Below are 18421 nucleotides of genomic sequence, written 5' to 3'. Positions count from 1 at the left end.
GAGAAGACATGTCTGTCTTATTCATTACTAATACCCCAAGAATCTTAATAATGGTTAGCACCTAGCCAGCATGGAATATGTTTTCATATAATGGAGGTTTCTATGCGTCAACAATTATATTTTAAAATATAAGCTTATGACCCAAAGTTGCTTCCTCACAATTAGAAAATGTCGTCTTCTTTTTCTTTCTTTCATAAGGTCTCCTGTAGCCCAAACTGAGTTAAAACTTACTGTGTAGCTGCTGACGTCCTTAAACTTCTGATCATTCTCCCTCCCCCTACTCAGATTGAAGGCATGTGCCACTAGATCTAGTTTATGTAGTGCTGAGGTTTGAACCCAGGGCTCTGCATGCTAGTCAGGCATCTATCAACTGAGTTACATCCCCAGCCGTGTCTGTGTCCTTTGAGGTTAACTTTTTTATTCTTAAAGAAAGTTGATACTTTAGGCATATGTGTTGTGGTCTTAGGGATACAATTTTGTGTTTGAATGGTGTTCAAATCCTATTCTGACTTGTATATCGTAAACTTGAGTTGGAGAAATGGGGCAAAGAATATTACCTTTAAGGTTTGTTTTTTTTTTTTTCAAAACAGGAAAATTAAAATGTGCTTACAGATTTATCACATGTAATAATACCTAAGGATGGGTTCTTTTTTTAAAAATAGAAATCTGGCTTTCTGTTCAATTTTACTGGTCAAAACTGACAAGCAACAACTGAAGTTTTCTGTCTGTGAGTCAGGATTGTGGCTCTCCATTAGGGGGCAGGGCTGTTACTGAATGTAGTGAGCTTCTAAAGAGAACTCCAGCCAGACAGTTGAAGTAGTACTAACAGTGTCCACAGAGACAAGCCAAAGGGAAACAACTTTTATTACCACGTTAGCCCAAGTTCACTCTAGCAAGTAAGACTTTATAGAATCTATGCTGGATTGGGTACACCGGACGGAAATCAGAAAGGTTGCTATGCTGATAGCGTTTGTGGGAAATTAGGGACTGTGAAGGACTTCAGGACCGTGTTCTCCAGAATGCATACAGATCCTTAGCGAGTGTTGCAGGGGATCACAAAGGAGATCTTTGGTCCAAAGAAGACATCTCTGAAAGAAAAGGCATCAGTTAAACTCAGCAGAAAACTGGGTTAAAGATGGTCAGTGCTTCAAGTTTCAGATAAGACAGTTCATTGTAGGCAAATAAAAAAAAAAAAAAAATAAGTAGAAAGACTCCCCACAGGAGGCAAAAAGATCAGAACAAGTAACTGAGTTTTCTTTCACCAACTTACTATTGATGTTATGCTGTTATTTGTCTGTAACTAAAAGGAAAAATTAGGTCATTTCAAAACCTATACGAAACACTTTGATTCTTTGATGTGGAAATGGATCATTTAAGTTTAAATATGGGGTAAGAGTCAGATCACTAGACATTTCTTAGAAAACCATTAAACAACTTTCTAGAATTTGTACATATAAACATGTTTTAAAAGCCAGCCTTATCTTTTTGGGTAGGAAAGATGGCAGAAGGTAATATGAAAAATGCATGGAATAGTATAAAATTTTATGTGATTCTGACTTATTAGAAATACAGCTTGCAAAGTGATTCTGTTCCTACTGGGGATAAAAACCCTCTAAGTTAAGGAGAAATTTTTTTTTTATGTTACCCTTCTGTTTAAATATTTAACAGTAATAATCACAAAGTTATATCAGAAAATAAATATGAGCTCACAAAATGGTAGCAAGTTGGTTTAACAATCCAATAATGAAAGAAAGCCATTATTGGTTGTCATTTAATTACTATAGTGTAGAAAACTAATTCATGAGGTAAATTAACATGTGCCCTTGCGTCATCTAGTACAGCTCTGCAGAAGCATCCTCGTGTTTGAGAATCACCTGCAAGGCTTGTTGAACTCTGATGGGAAGGCCAGCCCTGCACAGCTCCTGACTCAGCCTGCATTGTGGTCCCAGGTCAAGTGTGCATTGAACAGGCAGTGCTCTGGAAACCTCACTTGGGGAACCATTTGGGTCTGAGCCTGGTTTTTGTCTCCATTTTAACATCAGCTGGTTCTGTGGGGTATCGCTGGTCACATCAGTCTGCCTTTCCTTGGGAGGAGGTTTATTTATGGCTGCGTTTTCTACCTTTCAGGTTTCTTAGAAGGATGGAAATAGGATGTCAGATGTCGAAAGCAATTTGAACCAGTCTTGAAGTGTCCAAAATCATAGTATTTGAAACAATCCTTAATCAAAGGAAAATATTCTTAAAATCAAGCTACAAGCATCTATTAACTCCCAATGTTTTGTACGTAACATATACCAATTTTCCAAAATATAAATTGCTTTGAACAAAACTATTTCATTTCTAATTAACTTATACGTAGAACTAGGAAACCCTCCCAAAGCCCTCACTAACATTTTCTGTCCCAATGACTTACTTGATGCTGTCTACTAACTTGTTTAATCTAAAAAAGGTTTATTGCTTTTCAAATTAGTTACAATGTCAGCTTTGAAGTTCACTTGTATTCTAATCAATTTTTGTTGTTGTTGTTCTTAGTAGAAATTGAACAAAAAATTTAGCAGGTTGATGCACTGTTTTACAGCTTTTTATTTAGGCTTTGTTTTTCTGGCATTTGAGTCTCAGTGGTTAGCCCAGGCCAGCCTTCAACTCAGTTCATCCAGCCTATGCAACCCTACCACAGCCACTCAACAAGGTTATACAACTAGGACCCGTCTGAAAACAAATGGTGCTTGAGTTTATTTAAAAGCATGATTAATTTCAGCAAACCCAATTCTGAAGCTGTTCTAAGCCAGGTCTGGTGCCTCATGCTGTGAAATCAGCACTTGGGAGGATTGCCTTGGGTGTTCACAGTCTCAAGGTCAATCTGGTCTACACAACAAGTTCTAGCCAGCTGAAGCTATAGTTGAGATCTTGTCTCAAGAAACTCCAAAACCAAAAACCAAAAATCCAAAAACACAAAAAGCAAAACCAACCAACAAAACAAGCAACAACAAAACAACAAGCAAAACTAAAACCAAACAAAACAAAAATCCCATAGTTACTGAACCATGAGACTATTGAGTGGGTGATATTAATACCTATAAAAGACTTATTACCATCACTGGTACATAATAAACCTTCATTGAATGTTACACTTATGTAACATTCAAAAACTAATTGTGTGTTTCTGGGTTATAATTATAATCATATGAAATAATTGAAACAACATTAGAAAATATGAATAATGTTAAAATATTTTAAAGTTAGACATATTGTACTACATGCTTTTGTGTAAATTTTCAAAGTCCATATTTTAAATTTCTGTGTAGAGAAAGTCACAGAGAAATTTATCTTCATGCCAGTGCTGCAAGATGAAGATGCCTATGTATAAATTAATCATTTGGAGAAGCATAAGACAATAAAAAGATGATCTTTTAAGAGTTTCTCTACAAATATAGCAATACATTTTGAAATGTCATTTCCTTACTTTGGGCAGCAGAGCAGTTCACTGAAATTGCAGTAGCAGATCATCTCACATCCCTTCCCTTCCCAGAAATGATGCTGGACATTTGCATCAATCAGCTTCAGGTCGGCTCCGCCCTCCGGAAGGTTGTGGCAGTTACGGTCTTTTAGCAACTTTCTGTAGCAGGAGAGGCGACTTGAAGGCATGGCTTGTGTTCCTAACAGCAGAGTTAGCCCGAGGGTGACAAGTACCACAAATTTCATCATGGCTCTCGCTCCTGATATAGAATAGCAAACAAAATAACTCAGCATTTGAATTTTAAAAGGTGGGATGCATCTGAACATAAACTTTTGCGCGTGCCGTAAACTTGGATGCAAAGGGAGTTAGTCTTTCTCATGTTCTTTTTGTTTCTCACAGTGTACCTTTTACATTTTTTTTTTTTTTTTTTAAAGCAAAAACACTTGAAATGAATGTCTGGACACCATTCAAACACATAGTGAGGGCCAGGGAGGTGGCTCAGTTGGTAAAGACACTAGCCATGTTAGTCTGAGAACATGAGGTCAAATCCCTGGAAGCCGTGTAAAAAGGTGCAGGTGTTGGCATGCTTCAGTAATTCCAGCAGCACTGCTTGGATGAGCTGGTGCAGGAAACAGGCAAATGGCTCAAAAGCTCACAGGCCAGCGACCCTGGGGTACACAGCAGCAAAAAACAATGTCAATGAGGTGTCAGTGAGGTGGATAGTGAGAGACCCTCTCACAGAAGACCTCTGACCCCTGACTTCTATGTGGGTGCCATGGCACCCATGTGCCTGTCCTCACTCATGTGCACATGCACGCAAATATTAAGTGGGAAGTGCTAAGGGAGAGGAAATAAAGGATGAGAATCTGCATTTAATAAGGTACCCAAATTCATACATTTCTTCCATGCACTCAATCAAGGACAATTCTTTCAGATAATATAAACTCGAAAAGCTTTGTAGAACAGCTAGCGTTGCCAAACACAATAAAGTTGACCTTTCGCTGGGCAGTGGTGGCGCATGCCTTTAATCCCAGCACTTGGGAGGCAGAGACAGGTTTCTGAGTTCGAGGCCAGCCTGGTCTACAGAGTGAGTTCCAGGAGAGCCAAGGCTACACAGAGAAACCCTGTCTCAAAAAACAAAAAACAAAAACAAAAAAGTTGACCTTTTATGTACTAGATAACTATAATATTGTCAAAGAACCTAGGTCCCACCCTGACAGAGACAAAAACAAAACAAAACAAAAAACCCTTATTTATGCTGTTATTTACTGAAGTGGAAATCTCTTAGCTTCTTTGGAAACTCAGTTGTGTCACGTGCCTGCTGTTTCTCTGGAAGCTGTCTTGTGAGAGGATGTTTTGCTGAAACAGACACATGAGGGGACATGTGATGTTTTGTGGGAGCTGATGATCGAGACAGTGTGGCATTTGGAAAGAGTATAAATGGAACCCCATAAAGAAGGAGAGCATGCTCATGCACTGCAGTGCTCTTCGCTGGCCTTCGCTGGTCTTCGCTGGCCATGCAATGCTGGTCTCTCTTCTTCACTGGTCTTCACTTTATAGAGAGAAACATACCAAAGAACTTCTCATGGTATTCCACTCGCTTCTGTTGAGTTGTGCCGATTTGGTGGAGCCTCGCTGTTTCTGCTGGATCAAGCTGCTGCTACTGATTTGTGTTTGATGCTTTCTATTGGATTGGACTGCTGGTATCCTAACAACGAGCAATATAATCGCCCCAACAAACTACTTCTAAACAGGTCCACAAACCCTATTAACCTTCTTTATCTCCAATCTCTAGTCAGTAGGTTGGCTGGGAGGTTGAAGCATTCAACAACCCTAAATAAAGTTGGTTTAGAAAACTTTAAGCCTACAATTCATAGATAATGAATGAATGATAATGGTCTATAAATATATAATCCAATTATTTTCAAATATTCTAGAATTATTCTTTGGGCTCGTTTTTGTTACAAACTTTTTTTTTAAGTTTTTCGAAAACATTTTCCCACATAAACTATTTGCTATTGAAAATGGAGGCTGGAATTGTCTCTTAATCATGTAGCGTGGCCATGACCACCTATGAAAGGTAACTCGTTGCTAAGTGAGCAAACTTTTGTTGACATAGTTCTAACATTCCTCTCTTTGTAAAATAGATTTCCCTAGCTTCTACCTGCTAGTCTTGGTTTGAATCTTTGGGGTCGTACCAGACAAATATAACTCCTAAGGAGCTAATTCTTTAATAGTGGTTATAGAAAACTGAACTAGTCGTCATGTATCTAAAGAATCTCCTCTGGCTTTTGTATTAGCCATGGGGGAAGTGGAGCTTACTGTAGTAAAGGAAGAATAGCAACATAGTGTGGAATTCAGAGTCAGAATCCATAGCTGTGCATATGCACCTTGCTAACATGCCGATATAGCTTTCTGCCACAGGACGATAAAGGGTACTTCGCTTTGTGCTTCTCTTTGCACTTTAAGAATATTCTTTTTCAATTAACATACGGAGAAACAGGTTTCAACATGGCATTCTCATACACATGTGCCTTGGACCCTCCCCCTCTCACTCCTCCCCCACGGACACTTCCCTCCCCACACTCCTGTACCCTGACTTCTAGGTCCCCCTTTCTGCCTTCGTATCAATTATTTTCTATTACCTTGTTCTTTTTTCTCTTCCTTCCTTATAACTTTATTTTTTCCCTCTTCCATTCCTTTTCTGATCTCACATCTATAATCACACACACATACACACACACACACACACACACACACACACACACACACACACACACACGCATGCACGCACAAAAGAGCGGATATGCATTTGTCTTTCTGAGTCTTACACTTTGAAAGTTAACAATATTGCTGAGAGGAAATGAAAGTATTGACAGATGCCATACAAGTAGAGCTGCAGTGGGCCGGTGAGTTCCTTGGAGATGGTCCACCGTCTTGCTCTGCGGGGATCGGGCGTTCTGGTAAGGCATGGTTCCACAGACTTAGTCCCAGGATTGCTTCTTGCTACTGATGTTCTCTCTCCTGTTGTCATTATCCTGCTCTTCATTTATTTGGCTTAGTGTGAGTGGATACCAGGAGACCCTCGCTGCTATAGCCTCACATGATAATTTCCTGGTGATAGCCCACTCTATTGGGCAAGTTTCCTGCAGATGAACTTTCATGAATTAATACTATTCAGATGAATTATTGACTTTATAGAATTCCAGATTCAAATAATTTTAGGAAAAAAGTTTAAGGAGAAAACAAAATAACGTGTGGCTACTGAGGCTCTGCTCCATCTACCAAATGTGTATATATGTATATATGTCTGTCTGCCTGTCTCTCTGTGTGTGTATATATATATATCTATATATATATATATCTGTCTTTATGTATGTACATACATACATATGTAGGAATATGTATATATGTTTAGCTATGCATATGCACTTGTGCAATTGATGATACAGATGGTCAGGCCTGATCAAAGTATTTGTGTGTATATGTGTATGCATGGCTTTCTCTTTATTCTTTTTCTTTCTTTCTCTCAGGCTCATGAAGGCTAAGTTAGGGAGCAAAGAGCCCACATAACTTTCTTTTCTTAATCCCCTGCTGCTATCAGCAGGAGTCAATTGCCAGATGCCAGCAGCTTTTGGCCTCAGGAGAGCAAAAGTGTTAATTTGCAGAAGCCATCAGCTTTTGGCCCCAGAATAGTAAGAGAGTTAAATTGCCAGAAGCCATGGGGCCGGGTGCAGAACAGTAAGAAAGAAACAGTAAAGGCCAGAGGTCATCAGTCCAAAGCTGTGTCCCACCTCAGTGCCTGACCCTGTTGGGGCTGGACCCCAGCAAAGTGTGAGCTTCCCAATCACTAGACACAGCTCACGAGTGAGTCATCTTAGGAAAGATGTGAAATTTTGAAAAAAGACTGATTTTTTAAAGTTTAGACAATAAAAAGATTCCATTATCTTCCTGAAAGTTTCAGGTTTTATTTTGTATTTGAATTTGAGTTACTCATCTTTGACTTGGATTGTGATTTTTTAAAATTGTGCAAACCTAATTTTTATCTATAAACATTACTAAATGTAACGACTAAAATTAGAAAAATGAGATCTATTTATACTTTCTCTGATTTATTAGAGCAAGACATTAGTTCTACAGTGTATCATCATCTAGCATATACATATTATATGTGTATTATATATATATATGTATATTAGAACCTTCAAATGGACATTTTGCAGATCATAGATTAAAATTCTTACTTTTAGGTCTTGTTTGGTTTTGACACAGAGTTTCATGTATCCCACTGTGATCACCAACTACGCACGGCCTCGGACTCCTGAGCCTCCTGTCTCTACCGTGCTGGCACGACACATTTGTACAGCACACCTGTAGTATTCATATGGCTGAATGTTAATGCTACAGGGGGTCTCATTCTCATTTACTTCTGAGGAGCCCTTCTTTAATACCCATGAGGTATAGTTTCGAAAAATAAAACCAAGTAACCCGTGGCAGGAAAAACCACGGCCATCATTCTCTAGAGAAGTATTTGTGTGGAAGAAAACAGGCTCCACTCACTGGGTAAAGATTTTTTTTTAAATAGCTTTTCTGAAGTGAAATTGACATACAATAAGCTACAATACTTCAAACAAGCAGCTTGTTAAGTATGTGTTTTTCCCGTGACATCATCACTGCAATCAAGACATTAATCATAGTCACCTCTAAGTTTCCCCAATGGCCTTTATTTGTCTATCCGTCCTTGTTGCCTATCATCCAGCAACCATCGATCTGCTGATATTCATATTCTATATTCATATTCTAGAATTTTATATAAAATAGGATATATGAAATTATACAATCCTTTATGTGGGTTATCTCAGTACAGCAATCCTGAGATGTACATGTTTCATTGCTATGTATTTCATTGTATATACTATAAATTGTCTATCCTTTTACCTGTTAATAAACATCTGGGTCGTTTTTAATTAGGGACGGTTATAATAAAAGTACTGAGAACACCTTTGTGCAAGTCTTTGTAAAATCAGAGCACTTATTACTCGGGCAAATCTGTGCATGTGGACTAGCTAGCTGGGTTGGATGAAGGGGGTTAGAGGTCAGCCACAGTGTCCACTTACCAGGAACCATCCAGCGTGGCTCTATTTTTTTAAATTTATTTTACTTTATGTGTGTCTTGCCAGTATTCCTGTATGTGTACCATGTGCGTGCCTGTTGGATGCGATGGAACTGTGTTTATGGATCGTTGTGAGCCACCATATGGATGCTGGGAATTAAACCTAGTTCAACAGCAAGAGTACCACATGCACTTAACTGCTGAGCCAGCTCTCCAGCCCCCACCTTGGTTCTTGAGACAGGATCTCTCACTGGATCCCGGTCTTGCCAATGGGTTAGGCTGGCTGCCCAGGGAACACCAACAGGCCTCCACTCTCCACATCCCCAGTGATAAGATTGCAGGCATGCACTGCCAATCGTGACTTCTTGTCCCACGTGGGTTCTAGGGTTCAAATTTAAGTCATCATGTTTACGTGGCAAGCGATTTACTGGCAGAGCTACTGCTCTGACTTAGTATATTTAACTTTTAAAGATGCTATCAAACTTTTTACAAAGTGGTTATGTGGTTTTAAATTCCCACTAGCAGTGTGGTTTGTCCACAGGCTCCAACTCCTGCTTTGGTCACTTTTTACATCGCTGGTATTTTAATGCACATATATTGATATCTCATTAATGCATATATATTGACATCTCATTAAAGCATATATAATGATATCTCCCATTAGTATATACTGCCATTTCTTACTCATTGTTGATGTTAAGTGTTTTTCTCACGTGAAAAAAATTTTTTCTGGTGTGTTTCCTTTAGTGAAGAATATGTTCAAGGGCTGGGGAGATGCCTCAGCAGATAAGTGTGTGTCACCAAGCCTGAGAATCTGAGTTCAGTTCTGGAGAGCTACCTAATGGAAGGAGAGAACCGACTCTTACAACTTGTGCTCTGACAGCCCCACCTCAAAAATAAGTAAATAAACATAATTACAAAAATCTCATTTCAACTTTGTTGCTCATCCAAAAAATAATTGGATTGTGGCTGGGCATGGCTGGGCATGCCTGTAATCTCAGTAGTAGGAAGGAAGCTAAGGCAGACGGACTGATACATTAAGGCTAGCCTGTGTGTGCTACATAGCAAGTTCTAGGCCAAGACAGACAGACAGACAGACAGACAGACAGACAGACAACAAACTAGTGAAATCCTGCCTTTAAAAAAGTATGTTAATTGCTGGGCAGTGGTGGTGCAGGCCTTTAATCTCTGCGAGTTCAAGGCCAGCCTGGTCTAACAGAGTGAGTTCCAGGATAGCCAGGGCTGCACAGAAAAACCCTGTCTCAAAGCCAAGGCCAAACAAAACAAAACATAAAAGTGCGGTAAAAACATTTTACATAATGTTTTGTTCTTTGATTTTGTTTTTACAAAGTATAGGTATCAAAAAAGGAGAGAAAGAAAGGAGGAGAAGGAGGAAGAAAGGATAAAGAGGAGCAGAAGGTAACTGGGTTGTTTATTGTGGTGGTTTGTTTGGCAATGTGATGTAAACCAGAGCCACTAGGTGGGGAGGAGCCTCAGTTAAGGAAACTTCAGACTGGCCTGTGTGGCCTTTTCCTGATTATCAATTGACTGTTGATTGATGTGGAGGCCCAGCCCATTGTGGGTTGTACTCTCCCTTCCCCTGCCCCCCAGAAGGTCCTGAGTGGTTTGAGGACAGCTGAAGGTGAGGCCAGTGAGCCAGTGAGCAGCCTTCGTGTGGGGTTCTGCTTTAGTTCCTACCTTTAGGTTTCTGTCTTGTGTTTGTGCCCTGACTTCTCTCAGGGATGAGCAGTTACCTAGAAGTGTAAGATGAAATAAACCCTTTCCTGCCTCAGTTGCTTCTGGTGACCGGTGTCTACCACAGCATGTGAAAGCAAACCAAGACCTTGTCAAATTTTGAGAATTCTTCATATATTCTAGATATGAGTTTTTGTATTAGATATATTTGCTTGTATCTATGGCTCTCAATTTCATCTTAGTAATGGTTTCCAAAGAAGAAAGATTCTCCAAATTGGTAAAGTTTAATTTTTTATTTTTATTTTTTTTACATAGGCCATATTTTTGTATATCCAAAAAGGCGTTGCTTTTCCGAAGTGAACAGAAGTCTTCTCCCCTGTTTCCTATAAGTTTTACAGTTCTAGGTTTCACATTGCTTCCCTGGTCCATTTTAGTTAACTGTATCCAGTGCATCACACTCATCAAAGCTCTGCATGGAGTTGTTCAATAATTTCTATGCTGTATACTTAAAAGGTTAGTTTTTGTCTATTGAATCTCCTTTGCCGTTGACAAATGTACTTACATTTGTTAGTATAAAGTCAGAGCCAAAACTCCAGCAGGGACCATAGGAGCGCCTCAGAGGCTGCTGCTTCCTGGCCGGATGGAAGGCTCATGGTCACCTTACCACAGACGTGGGCCTCTTTCCAAGCCATGCATTCTTTTCCATTCATCGGCTTAAATGTTTTATTCCAAACTAAAGTTTGAATTTCTGTTACCTTGTCAGGCAGAGTTAGTCCTACAACTTTGTTCTTTCATAAAGATTTGTTTTGTTTTGTTTTTTGTTTCTGGCAAGTCTAAGTCTTTTGTATTTGTGCATGAATCTACTTGCCAGTTTCTATAGGAAAACCCTGGTGGAATTTTTATTGAAATTGAATTGACCCTTATGGTACTGGACCTTTAGATTTATGAATATATTTTCATACTTTTATGTTTAATTATTTGTAGCTTTCTACTTCAAATGCCTATTTTTCCACCTTATTGTGTTAAGAATATCTAACATAAAATTTATCCTCCAAGAAGATTCTTTAAGAGGTGTGTGTGTGTGTGTGTGATGTATGTGATGTGTATGTGTGTGATGTATGTGATGTGTGTGCAGATGCCTGTGGAAGCCAGAATAGGGTGTTGGGTCCTCTAGAACTGATGTTACGGGAAGTTGTGTGCTGCCAGTGTGGGTACTAGGATATGAACACAGGTCCTCCACAAGAGCATCACGTTTTCTTAACAACTACTGAGCCAAACCTCCAGCCCCGTGATGGCTAGCCTTAATTCTATGTCAAATAAATCAGATATTTCCCTGTCATTATGATCAATTTCTAGATTTTTTTTTATCTTACTCTTTAGTTTGGATTCTGTTTCCCTATTTTTTCCCCATTTTCGTTGATATGTGTGTATATGTGTATATTGATATCTACACATTAGAGATATAAACAAACAAAAGAACATCTGTCGCCTTTCCCATTCTTGATGAATCAGCTTCGTACAGGAAAAGAATTTCCCTTGTGGGCTTTTCACCTTTATGCTGGTCCCAAACAACTGTCCTTGTTCTAAGCTGTCTGCTGTTTTCTAGAATACGCCTATCAGCGCGTAAGACAGGAGCCAATCAGTAGCTCTCAGGGAAGATGGAATGCTGGTTGTGTGGCCCAACCCTCCCTGTCTCCAAGGAATAACTGAGCGCTGGATCTCTTCGATGATTTGTTCTGTGCTCAGCTGAGCTGTAGTGAAATACTCCTGTTGTAAAGTCGATGTTTTCTTTTCTTTCTTTCTTTCTTTCTTTCTTTCTTTCTTTCTTTCTTTCTTTCTTTCTTTCTTTTTTTTTTGTTTTTGTTTTTCGAGACAGGGTTTCTCTGTGTAGTTTTGGCTGTCCTGGAACTCACTTTGTAGACCAGGCTGGCCTCGAACTCAGAAATCCGCCTGCCTCCGATGTTTTCTTTGTAGCTATGGATGTAGTATATGCTTGGCCCTGTCACTGCTCAAAGACAAGCAAAGCCAAAGCCAGTCCATTTGATGGCACTGAAAACAGATGTGAGGTTATTATATGTATGGCCTGACTCCTCCCGCCTTCTCCTAAGACATGCGCTCTGGGGTTTTCTTCCCACTTGTGGCTTGAAGAAGGGGCTGTGTTAAATGACTTCCTGTTGCTTTGTTTTGTGTAGCTCCCCAGGACTTAGTAAACACTGGCCCTATTAGCGGTCTGAACAAGAAAGGCAGAAGCCAGTTCCTGTGGTAGGGCCAGGAAAAGTTAGGATGCTAGGGGCACAGGCGGTCCAATTCCTTCCTTTCCGGGAAATGCTGAGTTGCGGTTCCTTCCTCATTGCATAGCACTCTGTGCCAGTAGTAGAGATTATGGCAAAACGGTGTCTCCACCTTTCCTACATGTTTTTGTGTGGTGGTGCACTCGCCCAAGGTATAAGAGCCTCTCTACTGACTGGGATGGCTCACAAATGGGAAATTAATCCGGGAGTTGCTGTTGACTTGATGTGTTTACGAAGAAGGAAGAGCACGAGGTCCTCACAGTGTGCCATGTTGCTGACAACACTGTCACGTGTGTTTCTATAGTTTGGTGCTGCCTTTTGAGTATGTATTTAGACACTTTCATTCATGTGTATAAGCACCACAATATATATATATATATATATACACATATACATATATATAGTGCATATATACACACACATATATGTGCATATATGTATATATATATCGTTACTCAATTATATCTTATTAACTTAATGAGAAAATGTACATTTATTCATGAAAATTATACATTTAAATTCAACTTCTAATTCTATCTATTTCTCAGGAGACCCATAGTTCTACCTAGCAGTAGCATTTGGCTGTATGAAGGGGACCTTTAATCTTTCTGTAGATCAACTTTGCTACTGGTTAATCCTTTCAGTTTCTGTGTATCTGAAAATGTCTCTATTTTACACTTGGCTTTGAAAGATACATTTACTCATTGTAGTTTTATTCATTAACAGATACTTTAAAAAAAAAAAACAAAAAAAAAAACTTCTCTAGTTCTGTCTACTAATCCCGGTGCTTTTATCTGTCTAACTTGACTTCAGTTGATCAACTGCTCTCTTGTGAGTTATAATTTCTTGCCCCTTAGATGGTGAACTTTGAACCCAAAGCCTCATGGACGCTGGGCAAGTGCTCTACCGCTGTACTACCGCACACCCGGGGTTTCTTGCTTCTTTGCATGCTTGGTAGTCTTCTGATGATGACTAAAAACTAATTGGCTGCTGCGTATATTCTTATAGCTGTTCCTATTCTAGGAAGTAGCAGGGATACTTGGAAACAATTTTACTCTTTTAGGGCTTACTCTGAAGTTTTGTTAGATTGTTCCAATGTTCCATCCAGGGATAATTATTCTCCACTGAGATCAAATCCTCCCAAGTATTTAACCCAATGCCTAATAAACTATTAATTTCTTTGATATTGCTATGACTATTCCTAACCCTTTATGAGTAGACAGGTTTTCTATTTCCTAATTGTTTTGGATTTTCCTCTATGGCCTTGGATAGTTTTCTCATGTGGACACACTAATCAGTCTCCTGACCGATATTTGGTTCTGACTCTCTGAAGACTTCCAGAGTTTTCTCTTTCTGACTACCTGTCTGTGTCTGGTATTCTGGTGTCTGATCTCTAGCCACCACCCACCATGCACGGTCTCCCTGCTTCTCACTCAGTTCAGGGCTCTGAGTTTTCATTCCCTGAGCTGCAGCCTAGGGTCTGTCTTAAGGAAGTAGTAGTGGGGGTCATGTTAGGGCTCTCCTTTTGTCTCAGGGGTCAGCATCCTTCCTGACTCAACATCCATTATCTCTACACAGGCTTCATTCACATTTGCCCCTCTTTTTAAAAAGTGTTTTTGTGGAGCAGGTAAATGTGTTTTCTGCTTCTCCAGACTGAGCAGTGACAAAACTTCTTGGTGTACCCATTGGATGGACCCATCTTTGGAAAGATTCTCAATACCAACTGTGCTCCTCCTTGGCAATTTCAATACTTTGGCTAAACTGCCAAAGTGCTGTTCTGTCTATTACCCTTCCTTAACTGAACTGTGGTCCCTCCAATTCCTGGCACCTGCATAAGACTAGTGGCAAGTGGATGGATCCCAAAATGTAACCAGGAACCATCATAGTCCATACAATGAACCACTCAGGATGCTCTTTTCACTCTGGAATAATCCTCTTTCTCTGTTCTACATAAAACGAAGCTGCTAAAATATAACCTGGGATTGTTTTCTTCAAGACTTGACCGTCATACCTTTGTCGGGTGCTCTAGACTCCTAGATCAAGAGCAAGCTAGCAAGGGTGTTCACAGGAAGTACAGTCAGTCCTGTACTTATGAGGAAGTCAGGGGGTGCACTAGTGTGGGGCTCAACATAGTTCCTGAATAACTGTGTCAGAGAAAAGAAAGAAGCAGGCTAGTTTTTCATGCTTAACTTAACATATATTTTTAGTGTTTCCTTCGTAATAAGAACTGTTGGAAGAACTAAGAATACGAGATTAATTCAAGAAAATGAAAATACAGGTAGCCTTTCCTAGTAGTAGCACCGCTCCTTGAGTATTGATAATAACGAGGCATTGCTTGGTTGAACCCACAGTTCTTGTAGTGCAAATTAAACATAAAGTTATGCAACATGTAGCTGCATGACTTGAGTTCTAATCCCAGGACCCAAACATGATACAAGGAAAGAACTGACTCCTACAAGTTATTCTCTGATATTTATGTAGGATACTATGGAACACACACACGTGAAGAAATGTAAGGGAAGATATGAGTCTGAGGTTTGTCTTTAGTAAAAACCTTATTAGAAATGAACATAAAGGAATAGAGAAGCAAGCAACTCTCTCTCTCTCTCTCTCTCTCTCCATATGTGTGCACACACACATAAACGAGCATGCACATACACATGCATGTACCCACATATGATTAAAGGAGATGGTCCTACAGCCTGATAGCTCAACAGTCATGAATGACAGATGTGGAGAAGTAGAAGAAAGGCCTCAGGATTGCCCTAAGAAGTTCATGCAGTCTTTTAGATAAGAAGAAAGCTGGGTCTGAGGAGATAGCTTAGCAGGTAAGAATATTTATTTACTACATCCACAAGCATGACCCAAGTTCAAATCCCCAGTACCCATGTGAAAAACCAGGCACAACTGCATGCTTGTAACTGCAGAGCTATTGTGGCAAAGGCTTGGCTGGAGGGAACAGGATGTGAAGACAGGAGGACTGTTGGGGCCTGGTAGCTGCTGGCCCAAACAGCACACTCCGGTTTAGTAAGAGACACCTCCTCACCTTGTCCTCCTCCTGCTCCTCCTCCTGCTCCTCTTCCTGCTCCTCACCCTCCTCCTGCTCCTCTTCCTTCCTCTCCCCCTCTTGCTTCTTTTCCTCTTCTTCCTCCTCTTCCTTCTGCTTCCTCTTCTCCTCCTCCTCCTCTTAATCTTCTTAAATTATCGTCTATATTATATCCTAAACACAGTTTCACCTCCCTCCCTCCCCTTCCCCTAGCATCCCCCACCTCCTTTCTCCTCCAGATCCACCCCCTTTTTGCCTCCCCTTAAAGAATAGACTTCCCATGGCATAACAAGCTACAATAAGACCATAAGGCACATATCATCACAGCAAGGCTGAACAAGGCAACCCAGTAGTGAAAATGGTCCCATAAATAGGCAAAGGAGTCAGGCACAGAATCTGCTCCCACTATTAGGAGTTCCACAAGAACACCAATCTACTCAGTTATAACATATGTGCAGAGAACCTAGGTTAGACCCCCTACTGACTCCCTGATCACTGCAAGTTCCCATGAGTCCCAGTCATTTGATCCTGTGGGTCATGTTCTCATGGTGGAGAGACCCTATCTTAAGAGAGTAATAAGGAGAGTGGTAGGATGGCGTGCCCAATGTCCTCCTCTGACCTCTGGTCACATACACAGGTGCATGCACATATGTACACACAAAAGGATACAGTGAGACTTCTTAAGGTCCTTGCCCAAGATAAAAATGTGCTTTTAGAATGTTGTTCATTCAACAGATAGGAGCCACACATTGCAATGCTTTATCTTCTGGTATGAGGTGATATAAATATAAATATTTATGATATAATATATAAATATAAGTATATAAATATATAATTATGAATATATATAATATACACACATACATGTGGAGTTACTGGTAAAGGCTACCCTTATTATTTTCATTTTCTTGAATTCATCTGGTATTCTTGGCTCTTCCAACAGTTATTGTTGTAAAAAAAAACACTCAAAATATTTGTTAAGCAAGATAAACTGGCTTGCCTCTTTTTTCCTTTCTTTTACACAATATAAATTATATTAGAAAATTATGTGATAAATTTATATTATGTAAAAATAATTTTACACATATATAAGCTATTCATATGTAATATGTGATATGTGATTATGATATATGATATATAATAAATAATAAATATATAATATATATTTTAAAATAAAGCTATAATTTTTAGGCTGGGGAGATGGTTCAGCAGGTAAGGGCTACTGAGTTAAAGAGCTCTTTTATAGTTTTAGGTTAGATAGGAATGATGAACGTGAACTGTATCTCTAATATACAGCTTATATTAGTTGACACGACAGTCCACAGTTAGAGAGGTGAGTTGTCTGTTTTATTTTAAGAAAACATCCTAGACATCATGCAACTTTAAATAGGTGAGATGGGACTATTTTCTAATAAAAAATAAATAACCAAAATTAATAGCATGATCTGGGTAAGGTTAGTCCACATCTCTCATCTCAGCCCTTGAGAGGCAGAGGAAGAAGCGTGGTGAGCTCAAGGCCAGTTGGGCTATTCACAAAGAGTTGAGCCTGACAGATCTGAGTTCTGTCCCCTAGAGCCTGCAAAGTAGGAGAGAACTGATTCCCACAGGTTCTATTCTCCACACACTTGCATGCCTCCCTTTCCCTGAAAACACACAATAAGTAAGTAGGTAAATAAATAAATAAATAAATAAATAAATAAATAAAAAATGTATTGTACTGGTTGGTTTTGTGAGTCAACTTGACACAAGCTGGAGTTATTACAAAGAAAGGAGCCTCCCTTCAGGAAATGCCTCCATGAGATCCAGCTGTAAGGCATTTTCTCAGTTAGTGACCAAGGGTGGGAGGGTCCATTGTGGGTGGAGCCATCCCTGGGCTGGTAGTCCTGGGTTCTATAAGAAAGCAAGCTGAGCAAGCCAGGGGAAGCAAACCAGTAACATCCCTCCATGGCCTCTGCATCAGCTCCTGCTTCCTGACCTGCTTGAGTTCCACTCCTGATTTCCTTTGGTGATGAACAGCAGTGTGGAAGTGTAAGCTGAATAAACCCTTTCCTCCCCAACTTGCTTCTTGGTCATGATATTTTGTGCAGGAATGGAAACCCTAAGACATGTATGTATATATGTATGTATGTATGTATGTATGTATGCATGCATGTACATACGTAAAAAAATTAAAAGCATGTGTTTGTGTGTGTATGTATGTTTGTGTTTATCACAAGAGTCAACACTATCAAGCATCTAACTTTAAGCTCTCTCACTAGGTTTTTGTCAAAGGTTTGGGTGCAGGTGGAGGGGTATGTGGGTAATGGCAGCCAGGAAGAAACATCTCTCTTTAACTACTTAACTAATGCATTTGAAATTTTGTTGTGGTTGTTGTTTTGAGACAGGGTCTCTCCATATAGCCTTGACTGCCTTGAAATGCGCTATGTAGACCAGGCTGGCCTTGAACTCATATGCCTATCTCTGCCTCAGAGTGCTAAGATTAAAAGTGAGCACTGCAGTGCACAGCCCGAGTTTTCTAGTTTTTATTATGAAGCTATGTCTAAATTATACCTTAATATTATCTGAGTTGTATAGTTTTTCTGTAGGTCTTATATTTAGCCATTGTGGTTTCCCCCTCCTTTCTCCTCTTCCTCTTTCCCCTTCTCCACCTCCTCTTTTCTTTGTTGGGTTCTTGTCTTACCTACTTTTGTTCCTGAGCTCATTTTATGGCTCTTGGCTGTTCAAACTTTGTTTCCATTTGATTGCCCTTATTAGAACGTAATTGCCTTTTCACTTTAAATGATTAAGCGTTTTTTATTTGTTATACATCTTCCCTCGTT

The 18421-nt window shown here is 39.7% G+C and overlaps 1 protein-coding gene across 6 annotated transcripts in view; it reads right to left on the bottom strand.

The window, feature by feature from the left end:
* Positions 1-565: 565 nt before the first annotated feature.
* Scrg1 (stimulator of chondrogenesis 1) overlaps positions 566-18421 on the bottom strand; it is a 52596-nt gene continuing 34740 nt past the window's right edge. For all 6 annotated transcript variants that reach the window (XM_076914167.1, XM_076914164.1, XM_034520656.2 and 3 more), the window contains 2 exons: positions 3464-3716; positions 566-1088 (listed from right to left, as the gene is read on the bottom strand). In XM_076914167.1, coding sequence (XP_076770282.1) covers positions 1034-1088; positions 3464-3705 — 297 coding nt within the window. In that variant the 5' untranslated portion in view covers positions 3706-3716 and the 3' untranslated portion in view covers positions 566-1033. The remainder of the gene's footprint in view (positions 1089-3463; positions 3717-18421) is intronic.

This window comes from Arvicanthis niloticus, chromosome 16 (assembly GCF_011762505.2).
Source record: "Arvicanthis niloticus isolate mArvNil1 chromosome 16, mArvNil1.pat.X, whole genome shotgun sequence".
NCBI classification, from domain to species: domain Eukaryota; kingdom Metazoa; phylum Chordata; class Mammalia; order Rodentia; family Muridae; genus Arvicanthis; species Arvicanthis niloticus.
Note: the sequence above shows the minus strand (reverse complement) of the source record. Positions and strands in the feature narration are given on the sequence as shown.